General features: G+C 38.6%; 1 protein-coding gene across 1 annotated transcript; it reads left to right on the forward strand.

Annotated features, from left to right (window-relative positions):
- Positions 1–73: 73 nt before the first annotated feature.
- Positions 74–27,793, forward strand: LOC108108393 (protein kibra). Its single transcript, XM_041819176.1, has 9 exons — positions 74–1,115; positions 22,347–22,645; positions 22,862–24,494; positions 24,557–24,737; positions 24,809–25,202; positions 25,273–25,584; positions 25,645–25,765; positions 25,829–26,038; positions 26,099–27,793. The coding sequence occupies exons 1-9, from the start codon at positions 856–858 to the stop codon at positions 26,547–26,549; spliced, it is 3,861 nt and encodes a 1,286-aa protein (XP_041675110.1). The 5' UTR covers positions 74–855; the 3' UTR covers positions 26,550–27,793.
- Positions 27,794–27,960: the final 167 nt, after the last annotated feature.

The raw sequence follows: 27,960 nt of genomic DNA on the forward strand, positions 1-27,960 counted from the left end.
GACTACTGTAACCGAAGTTTCAAACCCAAGAAATACATTAAGCAAAGACTCTAGTATTGGTTTCAAACTCTGCTAAACTTTGGCGGAAAAAAAGCTGATCTTACATCTCTAAGCTAAACGATCTGGCAGCACAACGGCACGCCAATACCACATCTCTGAACCGAGCGAACATTAACAAAACAAATTCCGAGTCGGACGGTTATCAAGCGCGCTGCTCGTGTTTCTTGCTGCTCGTCAAGATATTCCGGAACCGAACAGTTCGGCGACGGCGCGAACTTAATAATACAAAATACTACATATATTTTTTTCTGAACCAAAAAATCGGATTATTCAGTGATCAAACCAACGTTAATTAGTTTCAATTAGGCGAAAATAAGAAAAAATAAAAAGGAGTCCAAACGTTTACAACAGCAACAAGAAATGGAAAGAAGAGGCAGAAACTGTGAGCAGTGATCGTTTGCTTGTATTCATCTCTCTCTCTCTATATAAATATATCAGTGTGTGTGCTTGTGTGCTGGAATGGAATGCAGTTACGAAAAAAATAAATAAATAATTGAGAGCGCGCCCGCGCTCTCCCGCTCTCTCTCTATCTTCACCTTGCGCGCGTGTGTGAGTGTGTCTGTTCCGTGTGTGCCAGTGTGTGTGTGTGTCTCCATTATCGCCGGAGTAAAAGAAACGGAATGAAATGTCTTTGCTAATGTAAACAGCGCAAAGAGAAACCCCACGAAAAATAAAGCAAGAAGTAGATAGCAAAAAAAAAAAAGAAAGAAAAGCGCGCTTCGGGTGAAATATAAAACAAAAGTTTCTCAGACTCCCAAAAGCAAATACACAGCGAGAAAAATATATATTGTAAAAATGCCGAATTTACAACAAACCGCTTCGCAATCGCAACATCATTTGCATCCCCACCACCTGCGACCCCAACAACAACAACAGCAGCAGCATCAGCAGCAACAACAACAGCAACACCATCATCATCATCATCATCATCATCAGCAACACCACAGCGATTTTCCACTTCCCGATGGTTGGGATATTGCCAAGGATTTCGATGGCAAGACATACTACATTGACCACATCAACAAGAAGACCACCTGGTTGGATCCCAGAGATTGGTAAGTACACCTAAAGACGGAGTTTTGAATTAGAAATTTAGACTTTTATTGAAAAATAATGGTATTGAGATTGGCAGATTTCAAATTCAGTTGGTTTGTAGGCAGTTTACAAACTTGAAGTTCCCAATTGGTCAAATTTCTAACATAATTCCAATTCAATATAGGCTTAACACTGGAATTCAATTGTATTAAACGTTGTATCTCTATAAGACTAATATTTAGGTTGAAATAGTTATCAGAAAGTTCCATTTACTCAATCTTATTAGGTTAATAAGTCTGAAATGTCTGGTATATGGGCTAGTTTCTACAAAAATGGAGATTCATTCAAGATTTTCTGAGGTTCAGTATAACATTTTCAAATGACAATCCTGGCTATTTTAAGGTCTAAAATAAACCTTAATTCTTCAAAAAATACTCCTAAATACTACTATAAAATCGTGATAGATGACAATCTTCTTACCCATTTACATAGACTTGACTTGGCTAATAAGAGTTTCATTATTGATATCATAATCCCCGTAAAAGAATCAATCTTTTTGTTTACAAATACTTAAAACGCAGTTTAATCAAATCCTTATTAATCCCCTAAAAAAAAACACTAAACTCAGGTGAGAGATCAGCAGTTGGCTGATTCAGGAAGCTTTGCCAAACAAGCTGAAAAAAAACCCATATAAATTCCGATACCGAAGCGCTCTTGAACCGGAAAGAAAAGGTGCGTGCTGCAGCTGTGTGTTTGCGTGTGTATGTATGTATGTATGTGTTTGTAAAGGAATGCGATCGGTGGAGGCAAAAAAAAGAAACAAAAACAAAGAGAGACAGCGAAATAAATTACATATTTTAAACAAGGCAACGGCAAAACAGGCAAAACAAAACGGAACGGGGAAAAAACTTGGAGTAAACATTCCGATTCGATGATTAAGACTCCAAATATAACTGAACTGAACTGAGAGTGGCAACAAACAAAAAATGAATTGTAAAGGCAAAAACTAAAAAACAAAAAAAAACACAGAAAAAATAAAGAAAATAAAGACTAGAAAACCCAGAGAGCAAAAGTTAAATAAAGCTCGGCGAATGATCTGCAAAAAAAAAAAGGAAAACAAAACCAACAAACTCATACGTAATGAGTGCAAGAGAGAGAGAGGGAGAGGCAAGCGAGAGAGCTGCGATCAGGCCATGTATCTCATAGATACATTTTAGTTTGCCGTTCGCTCACATTTTTTGTCTACCCTCTCGCTCTGTCTTCCGCTGCCGCTTCTTTCGCTATCTCTCTCTGTCGCTTTGCCCATAAACAATTGCAAAATGTACGTAGGAATTTTTGCAGTTTCGAAATAATTGATTTCTGAAATTCTTCGCCCTCTCTGCTCAGTTTAATCTTTCGATTTTTACAGAGAAAGAATTGAGAGAGAGATATTAAAGTGATCTTATATGATAATCGATTTTTGTGAATGTAATATCAGGCTAAAAAGGCTGTAAATTGAGGCCTTTTAAATTCAAAAACTTTCATCCAATGATATCTAAAATAACTCAAACTGATATCTTATCTAATTTTCTTTCTGTGCATTTCTATCTGTGTATTGTTTCAGTTCGTTTGCGACTGTGAGTGCGCTTCACGCTTTCAATTAACACAAACATTCCCTTTGTTTGTTTCAAATTGCATGGACATTGTTGAAAATGTTTCACTGAATTAAGCGTTGTGGAATTTCAGTATTTTCCCCCCTCATATTTCTCTCTTCCCCCCCATTCACTCCTTCATCTGCGCCTTTTTGAAAATGAAACGAAACATCTGCGCATTTGCTAGGGTTATGCATCAAGTAGATTATATATGCACACATGTCGTTGGAATGTCTGCCAATGGGCAGGCACAACAAAGCGGCGATCTATGTGCGTTCCGATTTCAGGGTTAAAGATATTTCAATATCTGAAGGATTTTCAGGGATTTAATTGCGTTGTTATAGTGTAGATGACCCATTTTTTCATTTAATTATGTAGAAAAGGAAAGCCTTGGTTTCTTTAGATACATTTCTATAAGAGATACAATATTGATAGCTCATAAGAAAGTTACAAAATTTTTGGTGTCATCTAATCACTATATTTCTCCATTTAGTTACACATTTCCAAAATGCGTTTCACCATCCGCATTCAGCCAACAAAAATCTTCAAAGTCGTACTCCCTTTTATAGGTATTTGGCAAGTTTTTTTTTTGTAACAAAATTAGTAACGCCCCCTACCCATACTCATTGCTATTGAATTTTAAAAATTGCTGCCGGTAGCGCGCAAAAATTCCAATAAACCATAAATAAATTTCTACAATAAAGCGAAGCGAGCCAGGCCTCGGGCGGCCTTTAAAGGCCTCGCCACGTTTCGAGCACAGCCAACAGAAATCATAGAAAAAATAAATATCTATTTCGAATACGAGTAAGCGAGGTCGAATTATCGATACCCTTGAAATTCAACCGATAATTGCTAAGGTTTTCTAAAATTATTTTTCTGTTTTTATTTCGACATTTAAATGACTAAATAATATTCTGTTTTTAATGAATGAAAAATATTGATGTTTCATGTTGTGGGTTTAAGATAAGCTTAAAAACTCTTACTATATTAAGTATAATGTTTAAGCTTGTGAAAAACCCATGGATCATCTCTATGAGTTATTCATTTTCTTCGAAGGATTCCAAAAGTCATGACAAATTCCATTGGAATTTCCTCCATTTAACTTAATGAATGTTTCGCTTGTTTGTACAGCAATTCGAATGGGCGTTGCGATTTTCGTTGCTTTTTGGCTCTCTTTTTTTTTTTTTTGTATAAACAAAAGTTAACAACGACTTGACTTGGCCATGCGATTTGGCATTTTTTCGCCATCGCCGCCGCCGTTGCTGTCTTCTTCTTTATTTTCTCATATTTTTTTGGCCAATTGTTTAGCCACAAACAAGGCGGCGACACAGTGGAATATTTTTCGTGTGCGTTTTTAGACACAAAACGTGTTTGGTGACAGTTTTTCGATCTATTCATAGGAGCTACAAATAAATAAAAAATCATCAACAAGAAAAAAAAAACTTAAGTATAAAATAGCAAAAAAAATTGGTTGGCTACCAGTTGGGGAGATAGTGACTCGAACTCGTTTGTTTTACATAAAACTCAAATCGCCGCCAAAAAGGCCTAGCGAAAGCGGTTAACGATCGCTGTCATAAGTCGGACAGAGTGGCGCCACCGGCGGGGGCTGTACTTGACTATCTGCATCCGATCGGTAGCTCAGAAAAGTTATAATAAAAAAGAAATAGGATGCACTGAGAATAAATGGTAAAAGTATATTTATAAATTCTGGAATTTGGATATAAATATTGAAGAAAATATCATGGAAATGTACAAAAGAAGGATAATGAAGATGATAATGGGGTTTGCTCGAAGAATCCTATTAAAAACTGGTCAATAATTCTCTTCTTTTTGGTATGTTTATAAGCTTAACTTCAACTTCACATAAGTTACAGCTTCTTTTTTTCTGTGTACTCCACTCTTAACCAGATTGTAGCGTTCTAATTCCACCTGTGGCATTTTAATACGAGAGCGGACAATCAAGCGGTTGGTTCGATGGATCGCTGGATCGACCAATTGCATAAAGAACGCAAATCAGGCGATCGAAACAAGAACTGAAAAATGAAAAATGAAAAAAAAAATAGGGGAGAGGCGTGCATGCGTGTGCTGGCTGGCAGGCATTATGCATTAGATGTGGCGATTTCTATCCGAGTCAAAACGAGCTAAAAATTTGCATAAAATTCAATTTGGCTTTTGCAGCGAAAGATGCCAGCACATGTACGAGTATGTATTTAGATACATATATATAACTATCTATATATATAGGTATATATATATATATATAAAGTACAAACATATATGCGCTGGCCTGTACATGTATAGCAACTTGGAAAGCTGCAAAACGGCATTTTTCATTTAATAAATTGCACAAGGCAATGCAGCAACAACAGCGGCAGCAAGAAAAGTGGAAAGAATGCAGATGCATTGCCGTTTGCTGTTGCAACTACAGTGTTAGTTGTCATAGAAACAATGTCAAAATGTTGCAATGTTGCAAGACAGTGCTTAGTAAGAGATTATAATTAGTAAATCTAATTAACAAATCAATCAATAATCAATCTTTGGAAATATGATCATATCTGATGAAATATTGCATATATCATAGTAACAAAAAGTTGTTTCACTTAGGCAATAACCACTGTACGCGGACAACAGATGCAGATACACAGCAGCGGCAACAGCAGCAGCATGCATTGCATTTGTGCAACAAGTATTTCCACTTAACAACAGCAACAACAGGGAAGAAATTGTTGTTGTTGCGGCTGCTGCTGTAGTTGCGACTGTTGCTGTTGCTGCTGCTGCGGCTGCTCCCTGTTGCAGTCGAAGTCGAAGTCGAAGCCGTGATTACAATTTGATTACGCGCATGAATGCAACGCGCGGCTTTGCCAGCAGCAACATTTTCTAGTTTGCTGTACGCGGGCCCAAAGCGTTAAAAAATATTTTCTTTTGCACTTGCAAGCTGCAGCAGCAGCAACTCTGCGACTCAGCGACACTCGCTGGCCAAAGATAGTCACATGGGTACATTATGTATCTGACAGATACATAAGCGAACTTTAGTCGCTCCTCGCACCGCATGTTTTGCCCATTTAAGCGTCTGTTTTTCCACGAGACTCGCCGCTGCTAGCTAGCTAGCTAGCTTGCTTGCTGCTGCAACTTGCTGCCACCTAAACTGCCATCTAAAAAGTGGCAACAACTTCCAGCCAACGACAACAACTTCCAGTCAGCAGCAGCAACAACGACGAATCTGCAACGACTTTTCCTGTCTCGCACTTGTTGCATGTCAGCGGCGACGTTCTTCAGCAATCAACACTTGTGATTTTTATCAAGCATAATGATTTCCTTTTCAACATGTGCTAATTAAGAGGGTCCAAAGGAAGGAGGGGCCTTGCCGGGGGAAAAACAAGCCAAAGGGTTTTCGCCCTCTTGATGGGGGAAATAAAGTATAGAAACTATACAAAGTCGTTTTGTTTTTAAAAGTACTTAAAAGTATATACAATTTTTTAATATAAAATGGAATTAAAAACCTTTAAAAGAAGTACTTAAATTCTGATGTTTAAGCATCAATATTTCAAGGCAATAAAAACTAATAAATAGTTATTTTTAGTAGATCTTAAACCTACAAATACAAGCCATTAAAAGAGTATAACTATCACTCTTAGTACTTAAGCTAACAGCTTAAAATACTTGACTATTCTCACTGTGTATCGCACCTTTAGGCCCTGTGATTGTGACTCGGACTAGCCCCCATTTTTAGCCATTTTTTTTCCTCGTGAATCTCCAAGTGGCCAGCATATCGATTTATAATAATTCAGCTGTCATTCGCGCAGCTGAACAATTTTTCACTTACAGAAACTGCAGACGTGAGCAGAAAATTAAGTTACTCTACGCCCGGCGATTGTTGGCGATTTTTCAGTTTTCCAGTTTTGTTTTTTTTTTCGTTATTTTTGCTGCTGAGGAGACGTGGATAGGGCTGGCATTCTGGTGGCTCTTTGGTCTGGTTATTACTGGTCGAGGTTGTGGCTCGAAATTGGGATTCCGATTTGGATTTGGCTGTGGCTTTGGCTTTGGATTTCGAGCTGGCTGCCTGCACGCGCGATCCGCAGGCATTTCGTTTATTTTTTTTTTGTTGTTGTTGTATTTTTCATTTGGTTTTTGTTTTTATTCGCTAATTTTGTTTCTGCACTCGTCTGCATGCCGATCCAATCGCCGTGGACGTCGTCGTCTGGTCGGATTTTTGCCATATGCTGAGCTGGCTCTTGACTGATCGTGATGTGTATATATGTAGTACGTAGTCCATACGAAAAATCTGTGCAAAGGTAGCAATTTTCCTCCATGTACGAGTACGAGTACGAGTACGAGTGCCCAGTGCAATGCGGCTATGAAAAAAATAATAAAGCAAGTGAAATGAAACGAAACGAAATCAAAATACAAGCCCAGGAATGTGCACACTCAAGATAAATTGCTGTGAGATACATTTTTATTTTATTCGCACATGGTGTTTTAGCAGGAAGCAGAAAAGGGGTTTTTGGAGTAATTGTTATGCAGTATTATTGATCTTGTTTGAAGATTAAGATACGAAAGATCCTTTACTGACTTTGGGTTCTAGTTAGAAGCTTGAAAGAAATCTGTTAAGTTAATCTAAGCATTAACAACTTGCCTTTACTTATCTCTCACGAAGGGGTCAGCCATTTCGATATTTTTATTATATGGGTTAGCCATGTGTTTTCGTAAAACCCAAAAAGATACATTTAAAAACTGAAACCAAGGGCAAAACCAGGAATTCCATCCATGCCCAGAGCATGTGTTTTTTTTTAGCTTTAACTTCTGGAATATTGCAGCTGTTCGCCAGCACTTAAAAAAGGTATTCAAACCGAAGAAGAACGAGAATGATTTTATACGATTTTAATCTTTAATCTGCTATTTGAAAACACTTTCCCATGAATTATTAAGCCAGCAAGCAGAGGGGACTCATCTCTCTTTCTCGATTTAATCGCTGGCAATTAATTGCCCTAATCAGGCACTGGACACGCTCGATGTGTGGACAATGGCATTCGCTGTAATCAGCTGTTCCGAGAGCTGCTGCCATGACTAAATACTTTATGGGCTAACCAGAAATCTTCAAGGCACTCACTCACACATGTATAGTCTCTTAAGAACGAGGCATTCCATAGGATGGAATGGTCTTAAAGATGGGGATTTTAAACTCCAACCATAAGATACTCTCTGTCCCTTTTGTTGGCTGCACGAAAACTTTTGTATTATTTTTCAGTAGCACTTTCCGAATGCCATTTGAGTGCGCATAACATATTCTTAAAGTCTGCTTGCCCCAAAAGGTTTGAGATGCAGATGAATCTGCGGGGGGCTGGCCGATGATGAAGCTGATAGCTTCTGGACGCAGGCGCACGCGCATTTTGGATACCCTTTGCAGGGGGGTATTGGTACTCTGAGGTTATTTATTTTGGATAAAAGTTATATACATATTATGTTTAGGATTGAAATCAAGTACAAATATCTAAGATTGATTATCACGAATTGGTCAGAAGAAGTTAGAGCAAAAGAGAAATGGCGGGTACTAACTGAGTATATTGAGATTTGGAGAATCTTAAGAATGTGGTAATGATCTTAAATGTAATTTTCATAAAAACAAAATCTTAACTTGAAAAGTCAAAATAGAGTATCTAAACTTCTTAATACTAAATTGCCTTGGCTACCTCTTTTCTGCTCTTTCTGATTCGTTTTTCCTTACATTTCTTTTCTTTTTTCATTTTTTTTTGTTATTGTATCTTTTGGATGCGATGCGATGCAGCAGCGACTGCAGGAGGAGCATAATTAACATGGTTGTGAGTAGGGGGAGGGGGAAGTTTTGTGGCCGTGGCTGTGGCTGTGGAATGTATCTGAATCGGTAACTGTGTATCTCGTAGGTGTTCAAGTTGTTTGCTGCTGTTCGTTCAACTGTGGAATTTCGTTTTGTTGTCGAATTTATGGCCTAATGAAGTGATAAGGCAGGCAGAACGGGAGCGTGTTGGCGAGAAAGAGAAAGAGTGAGAGAGAGAGGGGGGGGGAGAGTGAGAGATGGCTAGTGTGCGGTTGGCCATATGTGGACTTTAGCTGTATATCGGCATTCCTGGGATGCCACTTAAAAATGTATCTGTATCTGTATGTCTGCCTGTATCTTTTGCGAAGTATCTTTTGGTTGTTGTTGCTGTTGCTGTGTGTGTGTGTGCTGCGTGCGCTGTCAAAATGTTTACCACAGCGCATAATTCATTTGCTCGTTTGCCCGATTCTTTTTGTTCGACTCGGCGCATTCTTGGGATATTTAAGCTGGAATTTATTGGTTTGTGGGTCAGGGCAAAAAGAGTTCTTCGATATGCAATCACATTCTGACGCCGTTCGAAGGAATGTCAACGAAAAAGAGATCTACATATAAAGAGATTTTTGCAAATTGAAAGAGTATCTTTTAGTCATACGCCCATCTCTAGCTTAGCGATACTACTGATGCAAGTACTCTGGTGGCACATAGGATGCAACATTGCACATTGCACATTGCACATGGGGATATGGGGATATGGCCTGGCCAACAAAAACCGGCTCAAACCAAGCAGGATGGTGCGATTTAAGTCGCTGCGGAGCGAACGAGAGGGTTATAAATGTTGATTAAACTGCTTAAATGCGCAAAGCTGACATTCATGTCAAAGCAACTGACTTTGCCTTCTGCTCTTGCAGCTTGCGTCTTCCCATTGCCTGGCCCGGCAAAATATGTACATAAATAAGAACATTTTTATGGGCTGCATGTTGCTGTTGCAGTCAGCCAGGCCGCAGCAGCAGAAAATGTTGCCAAGCGCTTGGAATGTTTGCCAAATACAAAAAGCAGGGCGTAGCTTACATAGATACATACGTACACAAAGAGAAAAGGGTACAGAACTATCTTTAAGATTTGGAGATACATTTTTGAAGATACATTGCCAAAAAATCTTGTTATTTACAAGTAAAGTGAAACGAATTTGAATACCTTTTAGCAAATACCTATCAAATGGCCGCCATAGATAGCTTATCAATTTTAAAGTCAAACACCTAATGTTTCATAGTTTCTCTCAGTGCACACATGTAATGCTTTGATACATACATTCGTAGTAGCTTTGGCATTTAAGGCAATGCGCGCATTGCTTTAATAAATGCATGCACACTCAAACACACACACACACATACACAAACACAAGCAAATTGCATTCAATTGGTGCCGCTGCCGCTGTTGTGAGTTCACAGCAACTTTGAAATATTTTCCAACAGCAACAACTATCGCTGCAGTTCGTGTTGTTGCTGTTGCTGCTGCTGCTGTCGTTGTCGTCAGCCTATTTCCAAGCACAAAATGCATTTACTTTGCCGCGCTCTTCTGGCATTCCCAACAATCCCAACCCACAGCCAACCCAACGCCCCCTCGTACACCCGCCCGCCCATTTCGATCGTTCGTTCAACTAGCGACTGCAACTGCAACGGTGACTGAGACTGAGACTGCGACTGCGACGACGACGACATTGCTGCATAGTTTGTTGCTGCTCTTGCTGTTACTGTATCTGCACTGAAAGAAAAAGTTTTCAATATGAACTTAGTAAAAAATACCACAAAAAAATACTAAAATTCATTTTGCTATCTCTTTCTGCTGGGATTAAAAGCAATCAATCATTTTTTAATTTTTTTTCCCAGAACTAGCTTAAATTAGCATAAACTATACCTTTAGCCTTTCTAAATATATTCTTAATAACATTTTTTTTTTTTATAAATACCCACTTTTTTTGAGTGTAATGTTGCTATTGCTTGCGCTTGTTGTTGTTGCTGGGCTTGCCCCCAGCGCAGCTCTCTTTCTCTAGTGTCCCCCCATCTCTTTTGCTCCCACAGCGATCGCAACCATCTTGTGTTGTTGGTATTTTTTTTCATGTTCTGCTTTCCGTGCTCCTTCGCACACATTGCTGTGGCTCTCTTGCTGTGTTGTTGTTGTTTTTGTAGTTGTTGTAGCTGCTGCTGCTGCTATTGTTGTTGTTTCATAGCGTAAATAGCAAAGTTGCCCGTACAATTTTAGAAGAACTTGTCAAAACCGCATTCCTGAGCCGCAGCCATCTCGCTCGCACTTAGTTGGTTTGCCCTCCATCTCTTTCTTACTCTATCTTTGCTGGAGGCAACATCGTAGCAAAAGCAGCAGCAACAGCAGCAACAACAACAACAACAGCCATTGCAACTGCAACGAGTTATTTATGCATGTTTGTTTATTTGTTTGCCTCGCAGTAAATGATCACATACACACGCATTCCTAGATAGACACACATACACACACACACACACACATATATATAGACATTAGCAGCTGTTAGTGTGTGTGCGCATCTGCTGCTGCTAATAAATATTTTGTACGATTTGTATTTTGTCGCTGCCAAGAACAACAAGAATATCTAAATTGGCTTATATAATGCCAACTGCCAACTGCTAATAATACATACATATGTACATTATGCATACATATGTACATCAAAACACACATTTAACCATCGCATTATTTTTCGTGTTTTTCCTTATTGGACTTGAAACACGCGCCAGAATGCGATAAGTATCTTTTAATAACATTATGCAAATGTATCTGAAAGATAACCAAAACTTGTTGGCAGCTGTAAAATGTGTGTTTATATTTGCGGTGTTAATATCCTGGTTTGTAAGGAGGGAAACTGTGAAAAAACTAGCCATATTTTAGGGATTTTATTAAATTATTTTAATGAATAATTTGATTTTTTAAAACTTACAAAAAATATATAAAATAATACAAAAACCTTTATTTTTAAACTTTTTTTAACTACTACTTACTTCCCTCTCTAAATTCTTACAAAAATAAAGAAGGGTAAACCTAAAAGTATCAAAAAGTCATCTTATAAACATTTTTTAATATTTTACCTACAATATTTAGATACCAAAAAGTTGAATCCTTAAAATATTTAACATTTTTAGAACTACCAACAAATTTTTTGTCGTTTCAATTATCTTTATGAGTCTCCGACCCTGACCGCCATATTTTTGTACACAGCAACATTAGAACGCAAAACCGCAAAAAAAAAAACGAGCAACAACAAAAATATGAAAAAATTCTTTAATCAATAAAAGCCAATCGGTTATGGCCAGCCGCGTTCCAACAGCAACAACAATAAGAACAACAAACGGACTAAAATTCCATGGCATGCCACGAGCGCTTACCATAAAATTGGAAATCTTTCAAGTTCTTTTGGGGGGTTTTCGGTGAATACCCATATATCTGTGTGTGCCTCTGAGATACTAAGATACTAAGATACTGAGATAAACAAACAAACCTCGAAATGCCAGAAAAAAGATATCTTGGAATTTTTGGTATCGTTTCGTTTCGAACGGATTTATATAGAAATTATTGTTATGGCACATTAAGGGGGGAAACATGAAGACACGAAAAGGCTAACACATATGTACATATCTGCATACATAATTTATTTAATGGCCCGGCGTCAAAAATGCCAGCTAACAACAAATTTGGCTACATTTTTGCATACTCGAACAGCAAAAAAAAAAAAACCAAAAATCTTAAACAAAAGCATATTTATTTATAAAACAAAAGGCGAAACACAGACAGATATAAAGAAAAAGGCAACAAAAATAAATACGGCAAATAACAGAAATGTTAATTGGCCCATTTGACATGCGGCATTTTTTCTTTCGGGCCAGCTTTCATTCTGCTCGTTATTATTATTTTGTAGACAACGTTGAAATGTATTTTCATGTTGTTGCCATTGTTGTAGAATGGCATGTAAGGCGAAAACAAAAACAAAATAATAATGAATAAATATTTGAAATAATTTTGGCCATGATGTGAATTCCCAAACTGTCTGCACAAACCCACAAAAATGTATTTATAACACCAAAAAAAAAAAATATTTATTTTCGTGCGCAGAATTGCCAAATTGTCTGCGAAAAGCAAATCGAAATTCATAGGTGAAAATCTCTTTCCACCCATTTGTCTATAATTATAAAATACTTTTTCTTTTAATCTGTAAGATAGCTTTGCAGGAGGCACAATCTGTTGATCTTGGCAAGAGTTTTGTTTCTTTTTAACATGTTTCCACGAAAGTCTTCTAGGAATCCCATAAAGAAATGGCTAAGAAAATGTCCATTGAGATTATGTATTTGCGGATTACCAAAATGTCTGCCAAGACGAGGCTTTTGCCCTATTTGTATCTCTATATATTGTATATATTTTCTTGTATCTTTAAAAATGAAATATTATGGCTAATCCATAAAGTTCACTGAAAGTTTGTTGATCTCTAGAAGCTCTTTTCCGCTTTAAGTTATCGTAAGGAAAATACATTTTCCCAGGAAGAATAGGAAATTCGCCAGACAAAGCTCTCAAGCGAAACACATTTCATCGGAATATTAATATAGTATTTTTTATGTTTTAGGAATAAAAAGAAAACCCCAGTAGAGTGCAATTATGAAATATTCATAAAATGAAAAACCATTTACTTGATCTTGACAAGCTTTTTTCTTTGTTACTTTTGCTCCCACAATTAAAGGGGTTGTGCTGAAGGGGCGGAGGCATTACCATTTTTAGCATGGAAATTTGTACGAAAATTCCCATCAATCCCATTCCAGATCCAGATATATATATATACATATATATATATGTGTAAGTGCATGTGCTTTATGCATACGAGTATATTCCCAGTATTCTGGGTTCAATTCGCACACACACGACCCCATCATGTCTGGAATGCGGTGGTGCCCCAGCACAATGGAATGGCATGGTATCGTACGGAATGGAATGGGGAATGGGAAATGGTAGAAGTATGGAAGGGGTTAGGTGGGGGTAGGGTGAAAACTTCCCCCCCATTACCATCCTCCTTGCACTGTGTGTATAGCTGCATTATTGCGGGCTAAATTCTATCAGATACGATATACCCACGAGTATATGACGATCGGGCGAATATAATTTCGAGGCGGAGACGTTGACGTCGTTCAGCTTGCGTTTTTGCGTTCGCGTTCGCATTCACGTTTTGCAGTTGGATTTTTCGCCTTATTATATCAATATATATATTCGATATACAGATGTATATATGTGTATAGGATTTGTATGATACAGTTGTGGGCAAAATAGTATGAACTTTGTTATGGGAAAAGTTACAAAAACTTAAAAGTTTTAACATGAAAAAGCAGTTGAGAAGAAAAGAAAGATCAAGTATCTTAGTAAACTTTGATTTAGCAGATTTTGGTATATAATATTTATCTCTAGGCCAGTTTTAAATCATTTCTCAAGTTCTATAATATTGAACTTGTCTGTAATATGTTTATAAGTATGTATATCGTATGCCATACAGACATATGCGATCTCGCCTCGCTTGGCGCACAGTCGCTTGGTTGCTCTGGTATGTGAAGGTCGCAACAGTTGTTTTGTTAATGACAGAGTACAACCACGATCGAGGGGCCAACACATCTACTCACACACACACACATACCTATAAACAATAACAAACACGAGATGGCTTACGGCTATTAGCCAAGCAAACTTCAACTTAACTTTGCAACTTGCATACGTCTTTTTCCAAAAACAAAACGTAAGAGAAGAGTATCTACATCTTGAGGTACTTCTTGGTCATGCATCTACTTCAGAGATTCCCGGAACCGACTAATGTCAGGCCAAGAAAAATGCACAGGTGGACACTTTGAAGTCTCAAAAAGTTGAAAAAGAAAAACAAATGCAAAAGCCAAAAACCAAAGAAAAACAAACTTTTGTATTTGTTCTTGACGTTGCCAAGGTTTCTTCCACTACAAACTCAAAATTATAAGGAATTTTCATGAATATATTATATATACATATATATATATATATAAGTTAGAAGATCGGTTGGAAACATTTTGGCATGTTGTTCCATGTGGGCGGAGGGAAATGTTTCCGACTTGTCGTGTCCAATTTAAATCTTTTATAATGCGCATACCAAGAATTTTTGTTGACGTATTGAATACCGCCTTTTGCATATTTCTCAAAACCAAAATTCTGAAATGCTTTCACACGCCGAAAATATTACAAAATAGTTTTCACTTTACAGTAAAGTACATAACTTTATAGCTTTTATTGGGTAATTTAGCTGATTAAAGGCAAATAATGGCGTGATTTTGTTAGTAACATATTTCATTCATTAAAGACACTGATGAATCAGTTTGTGATAAGTGATTTAATCTATTCGTATGAGGTCAATAAATACACCTTAATGGAAAAGTTTAATCTAGGTAATTAAAAAGAAAGAATTTCATTTTCTGATAGGGAAATTTGAAAATGATAAGAGACTTCTTTAGATAACTGAGCTGTACTTTTGAACGGCCTATGGCTTAAGTATAGGAAACTTGTATCTTAATATCTGTTAGATACATTTTCCATTTAGGACAATTTCTTTGAATTTTTGTAGCTTTCGAATTTTTTTTTGGCAATTACAGTGGCCGCAAATAGAAGGCGAACCTCGCAATAGCGAATGCCCGTCAACAGGTCATTAAAAATCATAAATTTCAATTTAAGTTTATTTTGCTTTGGCTTTGGTTTTGGGATTTTCAATTTTTGTTGTTGTTTTTTTGTTGTTTTTTGCCATGAACAGCGAGCGGACAGCAGCCAAGCGGCCAAGTGGGCGCTCTTTGCATACATTTAGTTTGGGTTTCTGTGCCTGTTTGTTTATGTCCATGTATAAATTCTATGAATTTTTTAATAGTTAATTTGTATGCAGTCGGCGTGCTCATGGCGCAAAAATTTATTTCAATTGTTCACTTTGGAATTTATGGCAGACATTTTGTGATTTCGAAATGTGAAAGACGAAGAGCTGAAGTTCGGTATCTTTGAGAGCTTTTCAAAATGGATAAATTGTTCTTTTTCTCTTCTATGTATGTGACTAATGTGAGATCTGCCCACGCAGCTCAGGCCCTGAGATGTGAGTTCTCTGGATTCCAAAGTCCGTAATTGACACCCACTTGGTTGAGAGATATATATGGGACATATATATATGTATGTGAGAGGGTAGAGGGGTGGGTGGGTTTGAAAAGCCTCCAAAATCCATGCATCCCATTGGTCAGATTGTAAAACACTTTCCTAGATAGGCTAACCCAAAAAAAAAAGAAGGCAGAGAAAAACCTTCATCTTATCTTGGGCTCAACGCATGCGCAGTTCATTGACTTTTTCTCTCTTGTAGTGTTTTTTTTTGTTTAGAGTGGTTTAGGGTGGGCCTGAAAATATTTAAAATATTCATAGAGACGGCTCGTAAAATGCATTTGATAAGCTTCACAGACAGAGAGCTGGTTGAGGGGTTTGACATTAAAGTGGTTTCCGCTTTTTATCGCGCCGGAAGGAAGTGGAAGTGTGAGATATACAACAAGATGCGAACAGGAAATGCAGCTAATATACACCACTTTTCCACTGCCATCAAGCTAACTAACTAACTCTTGGAATCTGGTTAAATGAAAAGCCAATGGCACGGCAACAGCAAAAAGCAGAAAAAGAAAAGAAAAAAAAAACGACAGCGAGATAAGATAAAAAACACACAACGTACGACCTTTATAGCGTAATTTGATTAAGCTCGAAAATATTTGTGAACGCTCCACAGTTGACAGATAATGAAACGAAAAAAAAATAAAAGCCAACAGCCAGAAGCAGGGCAAATAATTATAAGCGATTAAAATTAAACATTGTTTTCCAGAATGAAACTCTGCTGAGATTAGTGATCATGAGTTTTGATTTAAGGTGTTTACTAAGCTTATTTTATACTATAAATAGGTCGGGAACTTATAATATCTTCTTACTAGTCTAAATCTTATGTTTATCTTTGATAAAAAGCTAGAAATCTAGAATAAGATTAGAAGAGATATAGTTGCTGACACGCCCATTTAAAGCCTAGAAGTCTTATATCACAATTTGTTTATTATCTTTAAGGTATTTTAATAGGTATTATAATAACTTTTGAATTCATTAAGTTAAGCCCTTATATAGGCATTTCCTTTATTAGCTAACTGACCTTTGCTAAGGAAATCAGTTTTATAATTGCCTTCATTCATTAATCAACTTGATTACTTAACTTGATCAATAAATTATAATATTTAACTTAATAGATTTTACAAAATATATAATATAAGAAACCAACTAAAGCTGATATTAGTTTAATAATTTTTAAAATTAATAAATTACGTTTAACCTTTCAATGAGTTTTATCTTTCGCTGAATCAGAACCCATTTTATACCCCACTCTTACCCCCTGAGCCATAAAACTATTTCACAATATCAAAAGGCAGCGGGGGGTGGCTGCTGGTTGTGTTCCTCATTCCTCAAAGCATAACCCATTATAAAACGTATAAGTAGAGTATAGTATTTCCGAGATAGGTATGTCAAGGTGATGTTTGCTTGCCCGCCGCTCAGTCAGTCCAATCAAATTAGGTTATAACGTGGAGATTATATATATATATGAGATTCTTGCATACATCAACTTGACATTAATTTACCAAACCACTCTCGAAGCTCGAATATAAACCGGAACACTTGCGGGTCTCCGGCTCGGCCACTTGCGTGTTCGATGTCTCAGTTCCGCCAAAGCGAAATAATTGAAATAGAGTAAATCCGACTACGGGGCTACGTGACTGGCCTGCAAAATGGTCAAAGTCGAGTGATTGGGCCTATGTTTTTTGTTTTTTTTTTGTTCAGTTCGTCTGCCTCCTAATATTATGCTTATTTCGGACATGATTATCTATATACATATATATACGAGACTTGGGCTTGATTGACGCAGGCCTCGATTTGAATTGCTAAATGATCTAGCTAGGCTAGCTCTAGCAATGAATGGCCGGCTAATTTGTGAGATATTCTGCCTCCCTCTTAAGTGAATTCATTAAAGAGTATTTTTAAAGAAATCAATTTGGAAAAGAATTTATATTGACGGGGTTTTCCGATACGATCAAAGTGGTTTAGGAATGACTATTTTTAGGGTTAGGTAGGTTTGAGATTCAAGAATTTCAATAAGGAACTGAGATTTGCGAGGTTAAGCCCATTGGGATTTGAGTTATTAGATCAGAAAGGTAGATTGCTATTAAATATTCTGGTCTTTAAGCGGAAGAGTTTAAACCTTTATATCAAACTTAGCAAAGAGTTTTAATCTTTTTAAGTGCCATTAAAACTTTCATAGATTAAAGTAATTGAGAAACTGGTACTAGAACTTCTATTCACTTTAATAGCCTTAAAATCTTCTTTAAAAACCATTTTTGATTTGCTGCTTATTGGTCATCAAATGGTCGACTCTTTAGGCCATCTCTTACTGGTTATGGCCGCGAATTAGCATAAAACTCGACGTGAACAGTTAAATAATATGGATGTGGCTGTGGCTTTAGCTATGACAATGGCTGTGTTTGTGCAGTTAACTTAAGTGCTGCCTAATGACAACTTTTGCTGGCCACTCGCCATCGTCTTCATATAGTAGTAGTTCTTATGTTTTTTATTTCATTTTTTTTAGATATCTTTTCCCCTTTTGACTGCCCTCTGCCATGCCCATGTTTCACTCATATTGTGACAACGAAATTCATGCTGAAATATTTTTGGTCGGAAACTTGTTTTTCCTCATTTTTTCCCCACCTTTTATTGTATTTTTATTTTTATTTTTTTGATTTTTTTAAAGCGCGAATTTATTACAGCGCTTGGTCGACGCTGCGTCGCCGCGCCATAAATATTTTGTTTACAATATAATTTAATTTATGCAGATTTCTTGTCCGCTCTTTCGGCGGACACGTTTGTGTTGGTCAACAGGAGCGGTCAAGATAGTAAGTGTCTTAATAAAGTTTAGTAAATTCCTTTTATTCTGGAGAAAATACTTGTTTTTCTTATCAATAAGGAGTAATGATTTGATATCTGAATGTTAAAGAAATAAGATTCTTTATAAAACGCGTATTATATTAACTTTTTATATACAAAATGATTGATTAACCTGTTAATGAGACACAGCTTGTCTGTTTTGAATATCAAAAACAAAAAAAAAACTTTAAAGATTATTATATCTTTATTAATTAATTCTGTTAATTAATTAATTTTAGCCACATTCAGCTATCAAAATTCCTAATAAATCCCATAATTTAGTACTTCATTTCTGACCCAAACTGTTTGTTTATGCCACACATGCATATGAAAGCCAAACGTAACGTTTAATGTGGGCTGAAGTCAGTTTTGAGTTAACTGCTAAAAGGCCAACAAGTCGTTAGTGGCTCGTTAGTTGAGTGCCAGCTGCCTTCCTCTTTTTTCCTTTGCCAGCATCTGCAAAAGTGCCAATGAAGCCCTATTACTTGGTAACCGTGTGCCACGCCCCCACTACCCTCCCTTTGGGCTTTTCATTGATTTTTTTTTTCAACCCGTTCGATTTGAGGCAGGCGGTTCTAGTTGGCTGGAGTGACATGTCTCTCTGAGGTCAAGCGCTAATGGAAAAACCATATAAAAAATTTGCATACGATTTTCTTATTGAGTTAATTAAAGGCCCATAAAAAGCAGAGAGAGAGAGAGACACAAGCGGCAGCCGTTTACCGAATTTAATTGCCATTCACTCAACCGCACTTGACACCTGTCTTTTGATCAAAAAAATTAAAAAACGAAAAGAGCTTCTGATTAAAATGACAGAGTAAGTCGTTCTCAAAGGTTGGGGGGAATTTTATGTTCATCAATGAATGAAATGCTCTTTTCATTGGGGATTCGTTTGGGGAGACAGTAAACTTATCTTCTGATGGGGATTTGCATTTCAGTAGTAAGACCTTTAAGACCTCGAATGAGTTCATGATAAAATGTTACTTAATTCAAGGTGCATAAGAATCCTCATAGTTTCCATTTAAGAACAACCTTCTATTCCTAATGAATCACTTTAGTATTTCCACATTATTTACCTAACAAATTTCAATAGAAACAAACAAAAAGGTAATGCAAGATGGCAAACTGTGCCATTTACTTAACTTGGCTTACAGACGACTGCAAGAAAAACAAAAAGTTGGCTAAAAAATAAATACAAAATTTGTTGATTTAAAATTATGAAACCAGTGTGTAGTCAATGTTGTTTTTGCTAGAAATCCAACGACGACAAAACATCAAATCAACGTCGCCAAGTCAAAGTCATGTATTTTTCGCTGGCGATTGTCTTTGGCGATCGTGAGATCGGTTCATGTGTGTCAAATGTAGAGCTTTGGACCCGATCCATAGAGAGACTATAGTCTATAGACTGGCACATGTCTCTGGCTGCATTTGTCTATCAGTTTATTTATTCATGTTTTGGTATCGTTTCATATATATAGTATCTCTATGTAAAGCTACCCACTAGTCAGTATGTTTTTGTGTCACTTTTCTTTTGTTTTGCTTTTGTGGTTCGAGTGCAAAGTGGATGAACCTTGTTCCGTTTATTAAAGGCGTGCATTTAATTCAATCAACTTCAATAAATATATATATATATAGTGAGAGGCGTGTATATACCATATCAATATTAAGCTATCGCCAATGACTCTTTAATATTAATGGGAGTCCCTGTCCAAGTGCACGTTCACAGCAGAGTTTTTAACTTTTAAATTATACCCTTGAAAATGGTAATACAGAATTGTTAAGCAACAGGAAATGAAAAGTTTAAGTTTAGTTTCTAGATTTTAGATTGGTATCTTAACAATGTCACGCTTTCTTTTAGTTTTTTCCACAGAAACGTGACTTCTTTAGTAGAAGAACTAAAGAATTTATAAACTATATGATATAGAACTAAGTTTTTTAAGAGCTGAACTAGTCTACGTTTGATAAAAAGTACACAATAAACCTCTTTTAAGATGATGTACCAAACAAAAACTTATTTTTAGTGTATTTCCAAAGTCATTTAACAATGAGCGATTACTTCTCCTTCCTGTTCTTCAGACGTCATTGATGGCAATCTTAATATAATTAATCTATTAAATGGGGAATTTTTGGGATTTTCGTTCTACAAATCAAGCCAAATATAACTCATAGATTAACAAATCCAACCTGCTGGCTGGCTAATTTATAAACCAAATGCCTTGCACTTCAAATTCAAAGTCAGAAAATCTAGTCGAGTTGCCGAGTCTTAGTCAGCGGCCGTCTTCAGTTTATTTTTGTTTGTATTATATCGCGGTATTCCAGTCAATCATAAACAAAATCGATTGTTAGTCGCAGCTGCGCTAATTTTATTTCCAATAGCTGCGTCAACAATCGCTTCCAGATAAAATAGCAGACCAGAGCCAGAAGAAAAATATGTGTGTCTAAGAAGGCAAACAGCAGCCAGAAGGCTCGTGGCCAGATTTTCTAAGAAAATGCCAACCGAATCCAACAGACAGGCAACTGCAATCTTCTTTCGGATATCTGTAAACATATTTTTTTTAGAATGCCTGTGGATATAAAGTCACAGTGCGTTTCATAATCATAGGATATCAGTCATTACCCTCGAAAATGCCAATTTATTATATTCGATAGCTGATGCGAACTATTGACTCAAATTGATACTATAAATATTATTGTCCACCAGTGCGTATGCGTGATATTATTTTTATAGAATTTTTAAGTAGAGGGTAAACAATGACAAGGCGATTGGTTTTTAATCAATAGCCTATGAGTGTTATTTTCAGCTTGTTTTTGTTTGATTAAATAGTTTATAAAAACCAAAACAAAAATAAATATCAATATCCTAGGCGTATACGTAATATTTATAATCCATGGCGTATACTTGATATTGCAAATATATATATATATGATCTTTGATCATCGTATATCGTTCGTTGAACTGCATGTCGTAAAACGATTTACAATGCTGAAACGCACTGCTATCTATCGCATATGGCGCAGATTTTATTATCTGTATAAATATTCTCCGGGAGCTTCTTTAATGGCTGTGCGAATTCCAAAGCAATGATTAATTAACAGTTTGTCGGAGGTCTTAATGAAAAACAAAAATATATACAATATATATATATTTATGTTAAGAATTGAGGAGACACATCGATACATATGGGATGATATAGAGGGACAGACAGCGGCGAATGTTTCAACAATCAATCCAATGGCGATTAGCAATTATCATTGGAATGCGAAAATGTTGTTGCCTGATATTGAAATTGAATTTCGCAAACAATAACAAAAAAAAAAAAACACACACACAGAAGGAAGACGACGTTGTCATCGTCATCAGTTCGGGGTCTTCGGTATTTGGGCCTTAAGTTTTTGTTTTGCTTTCATGCCGCACTATGCGAATATTATGGCCTCGATAAGATTAGACTCAAGCGATCGCGGCATTTGGCAACAACAAACAGAGCGCAGACATTCCGCCGCATGGGTCTGCGGTAAAAGAAAAAAAAAACAAAAAAAATTGGTATTTCTGCGACACTCTTGGCCATTTGGCCCGTTGGAGACATTTGCCCACTTTTACCCAAAATGCACACAGGAAATGCTTGGCGGCTAATCTTATCGAATTCCACGGCACTAACTGCCGTGGGAACGCTTAGAGATACATCTTTTCAGCAGTATTTGTATGTCAATATGGGTTAGGAACTATTGTAGACTATAGCCTTTAAAACCCTTAACTTATCTCCCTATTAATTATCTTTTTACAGCTTCACAAAGCCACAGACTTTCGAGGATTGTGTGGGCGATGAGTTGCCTATGGGCTGGGAGGAATCCTATGATCCAAATATTGGACCCTACTATATCAATCATCTGGCGCAGAGTACACAGCTAGAGGATCCCCGCCAGGAGTGGAAGAGTGTCCAGAAGCAGATGCTGCTTGATTATCTATCAGCGGCTGAGGATCAGCTGGAGAACAAACGAGAGATGTATGATGTCAAGAAGCAGCGACTTCTCTGGGCCCAGGAGGAGTATAACCATCTGATACTGGCAGCCAGTCGAAGCAGTCGTAAGTATCTTTGGTTTATTTATTTATTCAAAATCGAAATCAGCTTAAGATATCTTCATTTCCAATTAACCAATTTTGGACTGGTCTTATCGCTTATCAATAAATAATCATAAAATTAAAGGTAAACATGTTTATGCCATGAAAGAGTTCTAGGGAAATTTTGGTTTAATATTATTTATTGAGGGAATTACTAACGCCTCTTGTTTCCCCTTCCAGTGTGCTCTTCCTCCAGCTCAATGAGCCGACATGATCCGGAACTTCTAAGGGCCGAACTCATGCTAGCTCGGAAGCGTGTCCACCAGCTAAAACAGGAGCTGACCCACATTACCGATGATATATCCTACACGGAACGCGGCATGAACACCCTGCATTCCGTGGGCGAGAAGATCGATGCCCGAGAGAATGGATGCTATGATATTGCCGAGGTTCAGGCAATACGCGAGGAGATGCTCAAGGTGCACAAGTCACTAGTGTCTGGCGAAAAGGTGCGCGAAGAACTGATGCGCAGTCTGGTGCAGATCAAGAACGAGCTAAGCCGCCAGCAGATCAGCGAGGAGAACTCCGACTTGGCCTCGCCCTTCGATCGGGTGTGTGTGGCCAGTCAAACGGATTTGTGCGGATCATCGGGTGACAATCTGAATGGAGGAGCACGTTTTGCGGAAATGGCCAAGACAAAGTTGCAGTATGCCGAGTGGCGAAAGCACATCAAGAAGCTGCAGCAACAGCTGGCCGATCATGTGGAGCGCATTGAGCCAGGTCAACTGGAGTCGGACAAGGATCGCATTCTGCTCATCCAGGAGAAGGAGAAGCTGCTGAACGATCTGAACAGCATTTCGTTGAAGTCACGCAGCGAGGAGGAGAAACGGGTGATTCACCAAACACGCCACAAATTGGAGGAGGACTTGAAGGAAGCCTATGAAGCAAACAACACATGTGTGGCCAATCGATTGCGTTTCCACGAGGAGAAGCAGCTCCTGCTGGACAAACTGCAGGAGGCCTTGAAGTCCACCAAATTGCTGGAGGAGCGTCTCAAGTCCTTCTCCTCGGAGAGCACCTTCTCCATTAGCAGTGGCAGCAGTCTGGGCTCCTTGTCCACGGCCAGCAGTAAGAGTGCCTTGAGCTTCACCGACATATACAATGATCCCTTTGCTGTGGACTCACCCATTGATGTGGTGGATCTTAGACGTCGCTCGCAGAAATTGTTCCAACAGCGTCTGCATCCTGTTCATCCTGTCCTTCAGCAACAGCAGCAGCAGCAGCAGCAATCCTCGGAGGTAACGCTATCGCCTAGAAGCAGCCTTTCCATGGAAACGCCTCCTGCTTCCCCAATGAAGTATAACCCGGGAGCGGATCAGACGCCACAGGGCCTCAAGGAGGAGCCCACCTATGCCAATGCTCTGCCTGCCCCTCCTGCCTATACAGCTCCGCCAATAGGTCCGATTTCCGGTGTAAGACCACGTCCCTACGACCTGGACTCCACTGTGCTCGACTGCATGATGCTGGAGGCCAAGCTGCAGAAGCTAAACATGGGTACACCACTCAACCTGGCTGCTGCTCCACTCTCTCCAATTTCGGAAAAGCCATCGCTGCTGGATCTGCCGCAGGAAATGCTCAGCCGTTCCTCCTCCACCTCTAACACGAGATCCGTTTCGGCTGCGGTCAGTAATGAATCTGTGGCCGGAGATTCCGGCGTCTTTGAGGCATCGCGTGCTCATCTGCCGCGCAAGGAGCTTGCACAAGTCCAGATTGGCCTGAAGTATCTGAAACAGGAAGGCGTTCTCGTTGTATCCCTGGAGCGGGCCAATAACTTGCTGGCCCTTTGGACTGCCTCGGCGGACAACTCACAGGTGTAAGTATAATAAAGCTATATATCTTTAAGATCTTTATATTAATGGTTTTCTTACCTTGCAGATATCTACGTGCTGCGTTGCTGCCGAATTCGCTGACCTCCATTAGGACCAAGGCATTGGGCGATTTCCAGAAGCCTGTCTTCAACGATACATTCGCCGTGCCCATCACGCTGGACAAGCTGCTGACCAAGAGCCTGCAGGTGACCGTGGTTACGATGACAGGGCAAAAGGAGGAGATTATTGTAAGTATACTATAAACTCTAACTAACTAACTGTTAGTATAACTAACTAACATAAATCATCTATTTTCCAGGGCACTGTGCAGATCAGCATGGCTGAGTTCAACCCAGAAGATTCCACACTGAAGTGGTACAACGTGCTAAGCTCAAAGTTCATTCCCAGCTTTGAATCCCTGGACATTCCCTCGACCAGTGCCGCAGCAGCGGCAGCAGCCGTAGCAGCCAACAATGCACCAGCCAGTGGCAATAATCGAGAGGAGTCTTCGGACGAGTCTACCATTACATCTTCCCAGACATCCACGCTCACTAGGAATCAGGCTCCATGCATGGAACTGCAAGAGCAAATCGCTGCCGAGTTGCTGGAGTTGGGACCGCTCAATGAGCCGGTGTGCAGCGACGACGATGATGATGAAGAAGAGGAGGAGTTGGATGACAAGCAGCTCATCAGCGATGTTGGCCTAAAGAATCGTAAGTTCAAGACTTTTTATAATGTTAATATTTATTTATTAAAATATTTACTTTTTATCTTAACTAACAGCAAGTGGCATGTTGGATGCCTACCTGCAGATAATGAAGCAGGAGTTTGCCGACAAGGAGACCAACACCGATCGCGCCTTTCTGCCGGAGAAATCTCGCGGTCAATCCCAGCTGATGGACGACAGGCCAGTGAAGCGTTCCCAGACCTTCACGCCTTCGGCGGCTGTTAGCAAGAATCGCTATAACTGCCGACTAAATCGCAGCGACTCCGACTCTGCAATGCACTGCGGCGTTGCGCCTCACACCTTCCAACGAGGTGCCGCCGAGCGACGATCACTGCGCTTCCACACCAAGGCGCCCAAGTCAGTCACAAGTAAGTTAAAAACATTAAATGAGGAATTTAAATAGAATTATCAATAATTATTATCTTTAGAACTGCATCATACTCACATACCCCGCACCAGTTTGGACTTGGAGCTGGATCTACAGGCCCAGCACAGCAAGCTGTACTTCCTCAATGATCAAATCGCCAAGCTGCAGAACCTCAAAGAAGTGTAAGTTATTAGTTAGAAACCCTTAAAAAAGTACAACATACTAATTAATTCTTTATGTAACAGTTTGCAGAAGGCCTGCGAAAACAAGGATCCCTTGGTGGCCGCCTGGGCCATTGAGAACGAGGAGTTCCAGCGCCTGGTGGCTCGTGCCGATCCTGCCAAATGCCCCGAGGAGCGTCAACTGCAGAAGCTGCTGATGAAGACCGCCAAAGAGATCCACAAGCTGCGGAAGACCAAGGTGCCCAAGGGCTGTCCCGATTTGGTGTCTTTCAAGTAAGTTTATATTTAGATTTAAATTTAAAAAGAAACTTGATTAAATGTTGATATTTACAGGGAGAAGATAACTTTCTTCACACGCAAGGGACTGTCGGTGCCCGAGCTGCCCAGTGAATTTACCTTGCCGGAAGCCAATCCCATCGAAGAGGAAGAGGAGGAGGAGGAGGAAGAGGACGAGGATGAGTTCTACAATTCACCTGAGACGGCCATTGCCATCAACACGGCGCTGGTGGCCAGCAGCAACCGAAACAAGAATCTCAGTGATCACCTCCATAGAGCCGGCAGCTGGGCAGTGCCTAAGGTACCACCAACACCAGCTGCTTCAACTCCTACTACTGCTACTCCTGCTGCTACTTCTGCTGCTACTCCAGCTATTACCCCTGTAGTTACTCCTGCTGCCAATGCTGAGGCTAAACCAACAGCCACCACAGCTCCAGTCGCATCCGAAGATGCCGAGCAGCAGCGCTTCGACTACGTGGTGGATCGCAACTACGGCGTGGAGGTGTAGCCCCTTCCACAACTCCCCATCTTCGCTGTACATTTTTGTAATTAATGTAGTATTTATTTTCACTAAGCAACAAGTATTTATGTGTATAAAAAAACGAAAAACAACTGATGTAACAAATATCTGTGCCTTATAGAGAACGCGTCGAAGAACGACGAATATGATGAACCATGCTAGAAATGATAATTCTACGCATAGCTATGCATTAGACCTAAGCACTAAATTGTAATTAGATTAGCCAAGCAGCCTAGCCCTAACTACACCGATAGTCAGTTGTACAAATTGACCCCCACTGATGACCATATAAGAGCAACTAAGAGATACAAACCACCAAACCGCCCTTCTTCCCCACCCCCAAAAAAAAAACAAGGAAAATCAAACCATAACGCGCACATTGTGCGTTCAATGCCTTCAAATTCATATTGAAACCAACTGTATTCTTAAGACTTGAGCAAAATTATACGAATGTTTATGAATATTTTTTATACGCATCTAGTTAGTAATAGTTATACCGCTTTGATTACCCCAAGCCACACACACATACATATATACCCATATATATATATATATAAAGAAAACGTGAAATATTTATTATATTGATGGAGATCGATCGATGTAACGCCTCGAAATCCAATCGTTTAGGTTAGTTAGCTTGCGTTTTTGTTAAGCTCAAAACGAATTCTTATATTGTAATTTTTTTTATAAAAAAATCCTATACAAAAAAAAAAACAAGCAAACCACACACAAAAAAAGTGAATGTACCATATTAGATAATCGTCACTATGTTAACTATAAGAGCGCCCTTAACCCCCCCTGACAATGCCACACCATCATTGAAAAGCGCAAAATGAAATTGAGAAATGAAATGAAAACCTTGTTATGCTTTCCGAAGCAAACCTGTTAAAAACTGTTGACTTTGAAACTTTGCAGTGGCGCACTGAGTTCGTATGAAATGAAATGAAATTACCCACAGCTCTAGTTTAGTTTAGGTTTTCCAGGCTCTGTGCAAACTTTGCTGTTGTTTATGTTTTTCACTAACCATTGCCCACACGATCCCAGCCCCAGGTCCCCAAATACCCCCAAAAAATGTAGCTAGTAGTATGAGTAAAACTGAAATGAATGAGATCCCCACACACACACATATTTTTCTATGCCGTAGTAATTTTATTTGTAATAAATTATATGAAAGTGAACCTGTATATTGTAATTGTGCAATAAACAAACAAAAAAATACTGACATAACTGAAGTGATTGTGTTTTTATATTGACGTTATTTTGGTGGAAAAATGTTCAAAAAGTTTAATTTTTTGGAATTTATATAAAAAAGCTGGAAAACTTATTTTTTATAAATGTTTGAAAAAGATACTCATTAATTTCCAATAATACGAAAAGATTGCTTTTCTTAAAAATAATA

Source organism: Drosophila eugracilis, unplaced genomic scaffold, assembly GCF_018153835.1.
Source record: "Drosophila eugracilis isolate 14026-0451.02 unplaced genomic scaffold, ASM1815383v1 contig_47, whole genome shotgun sequence".
In the NCBI taxonomy this organism is placed as follows: Eukaryota; Metazoa; Arthropoda; class Insecta; order Diptera; family Drosophilidae; genus Drosophila; species Drosophila eugracilis.

Excerpts from the sequence above, each read along its gene's own strand:
- LOC108108393 (XM_041819176.1), top strand. The coding sequence starts at position 856 with ATGCCGAATTTACAACAAACCGCTTCGCAATCGCAACATCATTTGCAT. Across the intron at positions 24,495-24,556 it reads TCGGCGGACAACTCACAGGT|ATATCTACGTGCTGCGTTGC; the intron begins GTAAGTATAATA and ends CTTACCTTGCAG. Across the intron at positions 24,738-24,808 it reads GGCAAAAGGAGGAGATTATT|GGCACTGTGCAGATCAGCAT; the intron begins GTAAGTATACTA and ends TCTATTTTCCAG.